The following is a 12381-nucleotide window of genomic DNA, read 5'->3' as shown; positions in this document are numbered from 1 at the left end:
GCGGGAAAAGGTTCCCACACTGCGTACCGGAGGCACCTGTCGGTCCCCGGTCCGTGCCAGGCCGTCGGTCGCTTGGCGGTGCCCCGTCAGCCCCGTGGGCAAACCCCGATGAAACGTGTCTTCGGGCCTCCCCTGCCCGCGGAGCCGTTGAGGCGATGGCGGTCAGTCCTTCAGCATCGAGCCCTTTCCCTGGCAGCGGGGAGCTGGAAAAAGCAGAACATGGAATATGTGTGAGGCAGGAAATAACTGTGTACAATACATTGGGTGTATGTGTGGGCAAATAGCAAAGCAGGACCTAATCCTGGGGTTTAGCACTGGCGCTGCGTCCAGCTTGGGCACTGTCACTTGGGGAAAGACAGGGCTCGTGTGGAGGGGCCAGCCCTGGTCATGGGCTCTGAGGCCTGGGAAACACGACTTCTGAGGAAATACGGGACCAGTTGAATCTATTCAGCTGAAAGGGGATGTGGTAGGAGTGTTCAGGCGTGTAAAAAGCATGGTTGTGAAGAGAAAGGGGATAATGCATTTCCCCCACTGTTACAGGAGTGATGAGAAGTACGAGGCCTAAATTGTAACCGGGACAATTTTGGTTGCTGTCTCTAAAACATTAAGAATAATACAATGATTGGAATAGATGGCTTGAGAGGTTATACATGCTTCAGTTGAGGTCTCCAGGAGATATCTCCAGCGCAAACATCTCTCAGAAAGGACACCTATACTTAACCCTGGTTTGGGGCAGAGAGCTGAGCCAGGTGGCCCCTGAAGGTCCCATCCAAATCCCTTATACTGTCATTGTTCGATAATGAGCTCGTTGATTATTTATCAGGCAGTTGTCTGAGTTTCCACAACTGCCTTTGTGGCTGAGCTGAGCACCCAGGTACTGCACCTCGCATCTAATCCTGCTGTTCCGCTTCGATGCCAAATCAGATACCACGTGAGAAGAGTGTAATTTTATAACCTATTTCCTCAGATATTAATAACTGCACTAAATGCAAAGAAGTAGAAAAACAGGTCTGTAATGTCTGCAGAGTCTAAAATACTTTAGGATACTTTGTGCACAGTGTTATGAAGCAATTAATTAGAACAGTCAGAAAGTTGTATTTGGATACTAGTAAAGCAAAAGACTGCCATTTGGAAATCCACACACAGGGTATTTGAACCTGATTATAAGTAAGTTGTTGCTCAGTTTTCTCCCTTACTTAAATCCACATGCCAAAAATCCAAGAACTTTTATAATGGAAGAAGGAAGGATAATGGCATGCAGGTCTTAGATGCACTTAACTGTCTCGTATGCAGCTTAAAATATTTACATGCGACAAAACAATTAGGAGAATATGTCAAAATGGAAGCCTATCTAAATAAAACTACTGTAAAGCCGCTTATTCTGAATGTCCATAAACGGCATGCATTAGAGTAAAGAAAATTAAGGCTTATTCAAGTTGGGCAGTGATTTATAAAACTAAAATGTAGAAAAGTCAAAAAATTATAGTAAATACCAGACGGATAACTTCACTTGCTCAAAATACCTGTTAAGAAACTGCTGTTTGTGTTGCCGGACAACTGCTGTCATGCCGAAAATTTAACAGAACAGATTTACATTTGCAGACCTCATAGTCATGTGTTGAATGTGACCTTCTAACATTAATTCCTTTGTGACTGAAAGAACAGCTCCAAAGAGATTTGTGAAAGACTGTATGTAATATGGCTTGAGGGAAGGGGGGATTTTTCAGAAAAGTCAGAAAGTTCAGCACATAAAAAACTTTTTATATAGCATGACTTGTATTCTGATTTAAAAATAGCTTCACTGATGCTCTCTCTTTACTTACAAGTTGCAATAGTGATGCATTTGCTATGCGCTTGGTTAAATATATTGAGGGAACATGACACCCTCTCATCCCCCCCGCCCCGCATCTGTACCAGAATGATCTTGAATTTTATTATACGACTGATTACCTGTGTGCTGGGAAGTGTCTGGATTGTATTTTGACACAGGCTAACTACCAAGAGAAGAATACAATTTCCTATGCTTTCCCTCTTGCTGAGCTTCAGATTTTTTTCCTGACGTGTAGGATATAATGACTTTTGGGTTTGCTTGCTTTTTCGCTTCAGTTATTTGTATTTCTTCCTCCTCTCTTCAGTCATCTTGCCATACAAACATATTGTTAATAAACTTGCTCATCACCATCTGCATTGAATTTGTTATTTGGAGGTTATTGCAGTTGTTCAGGCACTGAAATGTATAATCTGATACACTTGTCAGCCCTAGCGATAGCGATATGCAGCAAAGAGGTTTTTTGGGGTGTTAGTAATGCATTAGATACACAGAAGACAAAGCATCTTCAGCGCTATTTCAGAAACCAATCAAATCTTATTTCTGTTTTGATTGCTTATAGGATTTGCTTTGTCTACACATGCCGCAAGTAGTATGATTTAATTCACATTTTGTATATGTGATTTATATAAATACTGATGGGAAATTTGACATTTAAACCAATAAAAGATATTAGACCTAACTCACTATTAGATTTTTTAATAGAAAGACATTTCTTATATGGGCAGGAAATTGCAATAACACATTTACTGATTTATTGCAATATTTTACTCTCAGATCTTCAAAATGAACTGTCGTAGCTCTTCACAGTTAATAGAATTTGAGGTTAACTGGGGAGCAGTACGTCGCTATCGCCGCGGAGGAGACAGGGCAGCGCAGCAGACAGCCTCCATTAATTGAAGGCTCTGCTTAAACCTGGCAACAACTGCATTTCTGGAAAGGCAGGTAGGTTAATCTCACTTCTTTCTGCTTAAAAAAGGAGTGAAAGAAGAAATAACTGAAAGGAGAAATAACAAATCTACCGGTGGCCTTATGTACAATTAGTCCAGTAAGGATGATTATTTTGACCTGAGTGGACTTGGGATCAGAGCAATCCCGATTTCGTGTGACAGCTCTTATGAACGGTACACCTGAGGAGGCCCCTGCTCGTGTACTCGACCTGTTTGTCGTTTGTGTGAGCAGTCAATGAGGCTTAAATTTGTTTCAGTTTTCTATTATCTGTGTTGAACAGTTATGAGACTTTGTGGCGATACACCTTGTTAACTCTTACAAAACGTTGCTCCCCTTTAAGTGTGTGGTGGAAGGGGCTTTTTGTGATTTGGGTCCTCCAACAAAGAGGATCCTTTTCACTATAAAACTTTTGCGCTGCTCATTTCCCGATACCTTCGCTCCCGCCTGGGCCTGTTGATGTTCGTCTGAAGTTCTGGACACGGTCACGTCTGTCCAGTGCTTCGAAGTTGGAAAGTTACCTGTGTATCGCGATAGTATTGGGATCTTCCACTGATAGAGTACAAAGGACTGGGCAGGAGCGGCGGATAAGCCTTGTTGCGGCCGTGCGCTCCCGCTGCGGGTGTTCCGCGGCGGAGCCGGGCGGGAGTGCCCCGGGGGGGTGGTGCTTGTTTACCTGAGGCATACGGTTACAGATGCTGGTGTCCCACATTTGTTCTTTCTTGTTCTCAAACATCAACTAAAGAAAGACTGCGAGACAGTTCAATCCATCCTTTCTGTATACCTTTCTTTGTGTACCTTCTCCTTTTGCTGTCTGTTAGCCAAATCACAGAATCACAGAATGGTCAGGGTTGGAAGGGACCTCTGGAGATCATCTAGTCCAACCCCCAAAGTGTAGATGGCCTGAGGGCCAGCGTGAAGAAGATCGCCTCGGACGGGGACGGCCTCCTCACCAAGGGTAACGGCGGGCGGGCGGTGTTTAACCGGGCGGGGACCGGGCTTTGTCCCTGTCCCGCCTCTGCCCCGCCGCGCTCGGGGGAGGAAGGGACGGGGTCTCCCCGTGACGCAGCCGGTGGATGTCACGCTGTGGAGAATCCGCGTGGAAAACGTGACGATCCCCGCGCAGAGCGCGCCAGAAGTACCCACAGGCGGCGGGTGGAGGGTGTCCCGGTCCCTGAGGGTCCCCGTTCGGCGGGGTGAAAGAGGCGAGGGCCATCGGGAGCGAGTTAACGTGGGTAAGAGAGCTTCGCCCCTTGCACGTCTGAAACCACTTGGAATCCAGTGGATTTCTGCGTTTGAAACCCCATTTCTGCACTCGCAGAGCAAGTTTACAGGCGAAGAAAGTACACTGCAGCCGTAACACTCTCTACATGCATTTCAATACCTGGTGACGCTAAGTGACGCTGAGGGATCATATAATCTTTTCATCACAATATAGTATCAAATGTCACTTCCCAGACAGGTTTTTATCAGTCAAACTTGCGAACTCCACAGTGAACTCGGGCCCGCCCATTCAGTACATCATCATGGCACTTCTTAATTTTTAAACTCATTGCAAAAATGTATTTCTATTGTTTTGCTGTGATTTTTGACAAAAAATCAGAAGCCTCTCTCATGCACATACCCAGAGCAAGTAGAATCTTTGTTCAAACGCCAGAATGGTGATATTTCACTAACATGCTATTAAACAGGCAGGAGGCTTTCTAGGTGAGAGGACAAAATCTGGTTTTAAAGATAAGATCAACTATATCTCTTGAATGTCTTTCACTTTATATACCTAAACTAATCAACTGCACGCTTACTTTTCATTCCTGCCTTGGACTGTGTAGAGGCGAGATAATATAGAACTTTGGTGGGATGGCTGATCCCTGTAATAAACAACAGGCAGGTCACGTCGTGAAGGCTGTAAGGTCTAGTCTGAAGTGTAGAAATTCCACCCGTACTCCATCCTCATGGTATATATTGCATCAGGTTCTCAGTCTAATGGAAACTTGCCTTCCCCTCACTTCCCAAAGGAAAACTCACAGTGGAATGTGTTTTTACACTAAGAAACTCACAGAGTCGAAGCTTTTTCAGCTCAGTTATTTCTCAGTGCATTGCAAAACACTCTTTGAGAACTTTTTCCTTATTAGTGGCGCCTAAATTTGGAAGCTAACGGTGAGAGATGTGATATAGTAATACAACTTTTCTAATGTCAGAGTGTGAAGTATTTGTGATGAATGGCACTGGACATTATGTGCTCAGATGCCTGTGCCTGGTGCCCTAAATGCTGGGAAATAAACCATTCTATAACTTACATGTTACCCATCTTTAAGAAACCATGTTGCAGCTTCTTGTAAGGCAATGCTGGTTTTGTGCACAAGCCTCCGTGGCTGCAAAACGCGGCATGCACGCCACATCAATTCACAGAATATGTTAGAAAGTTGCTGCCTTTGGTAACACAAATTCAGTATTCAAAATCTATTTTAAAAAATCTCTTGCTGCTTTTCAAAGATATTTAAGTAAACCTAGTAAAGTTGTATTGACGCTTCCGCCGAGAAGGACAGAATAAGATACTTTAGTATTTAAGAAATGCTGTTAGACTTCTCTACACCACAGTAGTAATTTCTGTAGGATTTTTTTGTTAGTCATCATGACTCTTCAGAGCAGGATTTCAGTTTAATTGATTTAGCTAGATAATTTTGCAATGCAGAGGAAGTTGTCTTCCCCTTCTGGGCATCTGAAAATAACTGGATGATATTGAGAGAATATGTTCTCTCAGTCTTGTATAATTTAATTAACTTTAATGTATTTGGGTGAATTCATCTGTATATTAAGCTTTATTTCTTTTATCCACGTTCCTATAAAAACAAGTAGCTTAAAAGCATTTCCAAAGTAAATAAGGCTTGATTTCAGCCCCAAGTAAAGGAAAATATCTGTTAATATTTTATTTTGGGTAATTAAGGCAATGGCAGTGAATTTAGTTTTATTTCAGTTTGTGGATTTTTCAAAAGAAACCCAAAACTGATGGGAACAATGTTTTTTGGGTTCAAAGTTATGCTTAGAGTCATCTGTCTAAACCATATTGAGCATCACTTTCATGAAAAAAAAAAAAAAAGGATGGTACAGCATTGGTTGGCTTCAGATTTGAAAAGCCACAGCCACATAATCATTTCAAGCCGACATACGTGTCAGCAGCAACCAAAAGGGGCAGCCCTCTTGCTTCCATTGTTCAGGTCCCAGGGAGCTAAATACGGGTACTTTCTTGGCTGAAAACTAAGGATCTTCTTTCTTTTGGGGTAAGTTTTTATTGATCCAGCTAGCTGTGCAGCTGTATGAACACCACCTGGAGGCATTTTTTCCTACTGCTTTCCATGTGTATCAGAGAGGGACACATCACACTTTTTTTGGCATCACCAATATAAGCCAGATTAAAGCAATGGTGTAACTCTAGCCTAAGGGTATGAGTGGGGAAATGGTACTACGAAAGAAAAACTAAAGGCCGTAGCTGTGATCTGGTCTCTCCTTCAGTCAAATTTTAAAAAGCCATAGCACCGAGGAAACAGATTGTTTTGTTTTAACTAACTTCTTGCCTATATGCTTACATCTGAATTGCAGAGTGTATTCCAGACTGAATGGATCTGTGGTATCTTTACAGTGCAGATGATTCTAATTTTTTTGATTTTATTATTTTTTTAATGATTTTCACAGATGAGCTGAGTTCCTGGATACAGCAATCTTTTAAACATTACGTTACACAAGAAGCTAAGCAACACTTCAATGACTATGACAAAGATGGTGATGGATTAGTGTCTTGGAAGGAGTATAACATGCAAATGTATGATCGTGTAATTGATTTTGATGAGAACACTGTCCTGGAGGATCAAGAAGAAGAATCATTTCGACAGGTAAAATGTTTCAGCATCAGTTTCTGTAAGCTGTTGGCAAAAGGCAGCAGTGTTTGTTTATTGTGACGGAAGAAGATGGGTAGAGAAACCCTAGCAGCTGGCACATGGTTTAACACTTTTCATCTGTCTGAGATAGGGGAGTAATTAAAGGAAAGTAATGGTGTATTAAAGCTGCGAGCATCAAAACAAAGACAGAATGAAATCGTACCTCCTGAGTATATTTTGCTAGCTGAGGGGAGTATAAGTCTATTGACAGTCTTATTGCAGAGCACAGTCTCTTGTTCTAAGACGACGGTCTTAAAACGAGATGGCAATCTTTTCGATTAGGTCTGTAGCCGAACCAGTGTCCTGCCTTCAGCAGGGGCCGGTACCAATGGTGTTGGAGGTAAAGCAAACCCTTGTGCTCTTTAACCCCCTTTATCGCACTGTTCTATCCACTTTTTCCATTATTTCTCAGTGTGGGGTATCATTATTGCCTGCTTTAACATCTTCTGTCCATTACAGACCCACAGAGAAAGCAATAGCAATTTAGACATGTTTAGCAATCAAAATGTAACTCTGATAGCTAAAACTGGATGTGTAAACAACAGAAGTTGCGGATTAATTGCATATATGAAAGCAGATACTTAAGTGTGGAAAGGAAAGAGGCAAGAGAGGCTGGGAGGGAAGGTTCACCAAGAATCACCAAATAGCAAAACTTGTTTCAAGTTACACATTTATAAGTACATGTAAATATTTCCCAAAAAGAGAATAAGTAAGTTTTTAGATTGTTCTGGCCTGAGTTTTTTGGTTTTTTTTTTTTTTCTGTGAGGATTTCTTTGACTGCTTTTAGTAAAGTAGTAGTAGATAATACAGAATGTTGGCAGAAACGAAGCTAAAATCGACAACAGGCAGGGGACTTTACACACTGAAGGAACAAACTGTAAAGCTTCAGAGGTCACTTAACTGAATAATTACATAGCTTTTAGCTAAAACAAGAAACCAAATGGAACTACCAGACCAAATATTGATCCCATGTTTGAGATATTGCCATCATAGATACACATGCTGAGCTAGAACTACTCACTTATTTAGGCTATACTTCGTTTGACTGCCTGCTAGGTTTTCCTGCTTGATGACTTCTTCATCGTATATTGTAAGAAGCAAAATTAGCAGCATTGTACAAGCATCACATGTCAGTTATCTTCAGCATTTTCCTTCCTTTTGGAAATTAGTGATCCCGCTCTAATCAATGTGGAAGAGTTAGACTATGGTATTGATTTAGAATTGACATCAAGTAAACATGCAAATTTACCAGAAGGTGGCAGCCTTGTTCATCACTGCTCAAAAAACCACTGCCATAGACTTTTCTCTCAATAGTTCTCATTGCAGTCTAGTACTTTCTGTACTCAGTCCTTCTGAATGGCCTGCCCGTTTAAACTCTCAGCTAATGTCAACTTTTCTTTAAAAGTACATTTACTTATTTTTTAGACCAGTTAAGATCTTATAATTATACTTTATTTGTTACATGTTATGCTCTGTGTTAATCAGGTTAGCCTAATTTTGAGAGAAGTGTCAATAAATAGGCTATAAATTAAGAAGTACATTTTCAAGTGGTTATTTTTAAAGTATGTATGATCCCTGGTTTGCTGCCCACACCCTTCTCCAGATCATAGTCACACCGATAGCACAACACACTTAGTCATGGGATTACTCCATTTTTATAGCTCCCATTACATGCGGTTTGAATAGAGATCAGTTATCAATGGTGTGGGTCTTTATTTTGTCTAAAAATACCGTACGAAATGAAACAAAAAAGTACAAAAATTTTTGCACGTTTGGAATCCAGAAACAAGTGCAAGACATTCAGAAATAAGAACTTGCCTGCTTATTGTGGATAGTCTTTATTTTTAAAAGGCAAAGGCCTGCTAATATTTATCCTTAAAACAGGTTAGAGAAGTGACTTTGCTTTGAAATATGTTTAGATGTAATGGATAACAGTCCTGTATTAAAGGAATCTGTCTAATCTTTCAGCTCTTAAAACGGCTTCAGAAAAGACATTTTACATGTATGATATTTCAAGACCTTTGAACTACAAACAGCCCTTGATATAAATGAGATATAGATCCAGAAGCTTAAATGTCCTGAAAGTATTAATTTTGGAATTTGCAATGGCTTCCATTAATTATAATCATTGTACTCCACTAGGTTAGTTTGGGAATTGGTGAATTGAAGAGGAAACGTGTAGAAAGACAAGAATTCTTGGTCTTTTCGTTATCTCCCTTTTGTGGCTTTGAAGCCTTGGCTGAGAGTGTTTTAAATGGCTCCTAAAATTGAAAAAAAAGGAAGTTTTTATGCGATTCTTAGAATAAAACTACCGTGATTAAAAGTGCTGTTCTCATTGCTCTGGATGAGCTCTTTTTAGTGAAAATATAACATCAGTATAGTATGAGTAGGTAAAGTGAAACGATTAACATTCTAACGAGCTTACAGCCAGCTACTATAATGTTGTTTTTCCTTTTCATTAAGTGCTCTAACTAAATCTATTTTCTAAGCTTCATTTAAAGGAGAAAAAGCGTTTTGAGAAAGCTAACAGAGATGATGTTCCTGATCTAAATGTGGATGAATTTGTTGCTTTTGAACATCCAGAAGAAGTGGAGTACATGACGGTAAGACTTAGGGAGGATATCTTTATCAGCTTGTGTATATAGATGCAACATCTTTTAATGCACGTGCTTAGCCCCAGTGCTACAGGAAGTGTGCGCTTTTGAGCAGTTACGTGTATTGCTTTTGCAGACCAAATTAAAAATCAGATGCTGTATTGTGCATGCCATGCGGGAGTTCAGGAGCTGGAGCAGTAGTTCAGTGCTTTTATTTGAAATCTGTTTCAAGAACCAGTATTGCACAACTATTCCAAACTTTTGGGATTGGACTGACATAGCTGTCTCTACGCTCTGTTAGGTTGGAAATACATCAGTGAGATTTTAGCTTGAGGGAGTTTCATGCCATTTCAGAGTTCAATTCTAGTTAGGGGGACTTAGAGGCAAGATTTCTTTGCACAGGAAAAGGTCAAGTGCTGGTTACTCTCACTTTGCTTAAAGGGACACAACGGTCACTTTTCTGGCCGAAAAAAGAGCATCTGAGCCTGTCTGAAGCTTTAATATTGACTGTACTATGGTCAGAGGTTGGGGACTTGTTATTTCAGCCAGGAGCACTTTGTCGTTGGCCATCTGTCTCATCACTACTGTGACTGTTGGTGTCATTCCAGCTCAGTACCAACAGTTGACCCCAGTTAAAAGTACTTTGGTGCTTTTCTGCAATAGAGCCTTTGGTTTTGGCTGTCTGATGCTGTAGAGGCAACTGCCAGGAGGAGCGCCATGCACACAGAGCCTCTGTGTTGACGTAACTGTTGATTATGAACCAGCAAGAAAAGACAGAACTACAAGAACTGGCACACTGGCTTCACTGGGAAACATAGGACCAAAAAGACCAGTCCGTTTTCCTAACAATTTCATAAAAATGCAAATTGGTGAATACATCACATGAAAAAGAAAAGTGAAATGAGATTATAATAGCTTTGTTCGGATTCATGTTTCTCAGCTACTTGTGTAGTTTTGAATTATGTTGAAGGAGTCACCTTTCAGATTTGGTTTTCATAAAACCTGACATCCTAAACTCTTAAGAACAGATCTGTTACGTTGGACAGGAACCAGTTACTGCACTAGTCTGCCTAAAACAGGAAAGCAGATTTGAAATGAGCGAGTCTTTAAAGATTACCTTATTGCTCTAAAATAATTCATTGCTATTCCTCTTGATTGCAAGTTGCTAATTTTTCACAAATTGGTATTTTGCTTTTTGTATGTATGCAAAAGGACTTTGTCATTCAGGAGGCTTTAGAAGAACACGATAAAGATGGTGATGGATTTGTTAGCCTGGAAGAATTCCTTGGTGATTACAGAAGAGACCCAAGTAAGGAAAAAGGGCTGGGGCATGAAAGAAGGAATGGAACAAAAGCTTTTGCAATGGGGTGAATTGTATGCGCATTTATTTTCAGCTTTTTACACCTCCACCTACAGGTTCTGAGTAGCATTGTCTTGGTTTTTAGAATAATTCAGTTTCCTGGTACTGGGCATGGTAGGTCATTATTTCAGTCTGCCCTGTATGTATTTGGCAGTAGTTTGCGTGCAGCCCATTCCACTGTTCCCTTGCAAGTTACTTCTTGTTTTCCTAAAGGCTGAAGCATATTCCTCACCAGTGGGTACACAGCTGAAATAAGATGCAGTTTTGCTAACTGAACACATCTGCGAAACCAGCCAGCATGAATGTAAGGTTAAACTTTCCTGGTCTGTATCAGCTTGAGGCGGCAGCGGTCAGCCTTGCTTTAGATGGATCGAAGCTGTGCGAGTTCTAAGAGCGGTGGAGAGGAGGCGTAAGGAGTACCAGACTTCAAAACCCTATCTGTTCTCACGTCTTCATTTTTTCTCCACTCCTGCCCTTCCTTAAACTTGCCCTATTCCCTCTTTAACAAGAAAAAGGACACTCACCTGGTGTTTATCAATACTTTTCTCTAGCTATGTTGCTAATAGATAAATATTTTATACACTGTATGTGATTTGCTACATGATAGGGCAGATAACTCCTCCAGTTCTAAGCAGACCCGTAGCTTGAGGCATGTGGAAAGTCTGCTTGGTCCTAAGGAGTGCTAATTCTAAAGTGTGGAGTAGCAGTCTCACTGGGGAAAATGTTGAAGCCACATGCAGATGTGGAGAAATAGGGGAATAGTCGGTTTTTCTTCACTCCAATCAACCACCTGGAATTTCACCTTTTATAACCATCTTTGTTTGCCAGAGCCAGTAAAAACAATAGATCTCTGATGCAGCTACAGCGTTCTTTATCGTTTTCCTGCTGTGACTAGAAAAAAAGCTTTTCCAAGCCAGTCTTATCAAAAGTTGTTGGGAAGGAGTGAAATTATTGGTAGGGTCATTGCACTTACAGAGAAGAGAAGAGCTTTGTCATTACAACTTTTTAGAAAGAATTCAGAATCAGCTATAATTGTAGAAACTACTTCAGTTTTTCTCCAAATGGCCATCCCATCTGCACACAGTGTTCCTGCAGCACACCTTAAAATGACCAATAAACTTCTGGTGGGTCTGGTTTCATAATTATCTTGTGGTTTTGGGCAACAGTGTATGGTGAATTGTGACATTAAGGGATAATTTACTTGTAAACTAGATGTTAGAAAGGAAGGAGAGAGACTTCGCTCTTTTTGTTCTTTTATAATAGAAACCTAATTATTTTAAAATTATTATTTATCTGCTTGTGATGCCAACTACTTTTGACCTCGTAAGGTTTAGGAAGTCATAATATCTGTTCCTGCTTGTCTACAATGTGTATCAGTTTGATGAACTGCTTCTAAATTTCGTGAAGTTAGAGACAAGTTTAAGATCGCTGGCTAGGTTGCAGGATGCAATGCCAGTGTATAGGGTAAGTAAAAATCAAGTATACAAACAAACAAATAAATAATCCCATATACTGCAAAACGCTAGCTAGCTACCTACTTTCTGGGGCACTTGTTGATGTAAAGCTTTTCCCTGCTTTGCACTGTCCGTTAAGTGCTGAGATGACCAACGTCTGAGGCCTGTGGTGTCGCTCCTGTTGCTGTCATGTGATGCTCAACATGGCATCTGCAACACGGTTGCTAGGCGTTAACTGGGGACAGCAAACTTAACTCAGGCAGGG

General features: G+C 40.8%; 1 protein-coding gene across 1 annotated transcript in view; it reads left to right on the top strand.

The window, feature by feature from the left end:
- Nucleotides 1–2408: 2408 nt before the first annotated feature.
- Nucleotides 2409–12381, top strand: part of RCN2 (reticulocalbin 2, EF-hand calcium binding domain) — a 14315-nt gene continuing 4342 nt past the window's right edge. Inside the window, exons 1-5 of the mRNA XM_009886709.1 lie at nt 2409–2413; nt 3670–3734; nt 6467–6663; nt 9210–9311; nt 10515–10611. Of these exons, the coding sequence (XP_009885011.1) occupies nt 2409–2413; nt 3670–3734; nt 6467–6663; nt 9210–9311; nt 10515–10611 (466 nt within the window). The remainder of the gene's footprint in view (nt 2414–3669; nt 3735–6466; nt 6664–9209; nt 9312–10514; nt 10612–12381) is intronic.

This window comes from Charadrius vociferus, unplaced genomic scaffold (genome assembly GCF_000708025.1).
Source record: "Charadrius vociferus isolate BGI_N301 unplaced genomic scaffold, ASM70802v2 scaffold356, whole genome shotgun sequence".
NCBI lineage: Eukaryota > Metazoa > Chordata > Aves > Charadriiformes > Charadriidae > Charadrius > Charadrius vociferus.
This window is presented reverse-complemented; position numbering and strand designations above follow the sequence as displayed.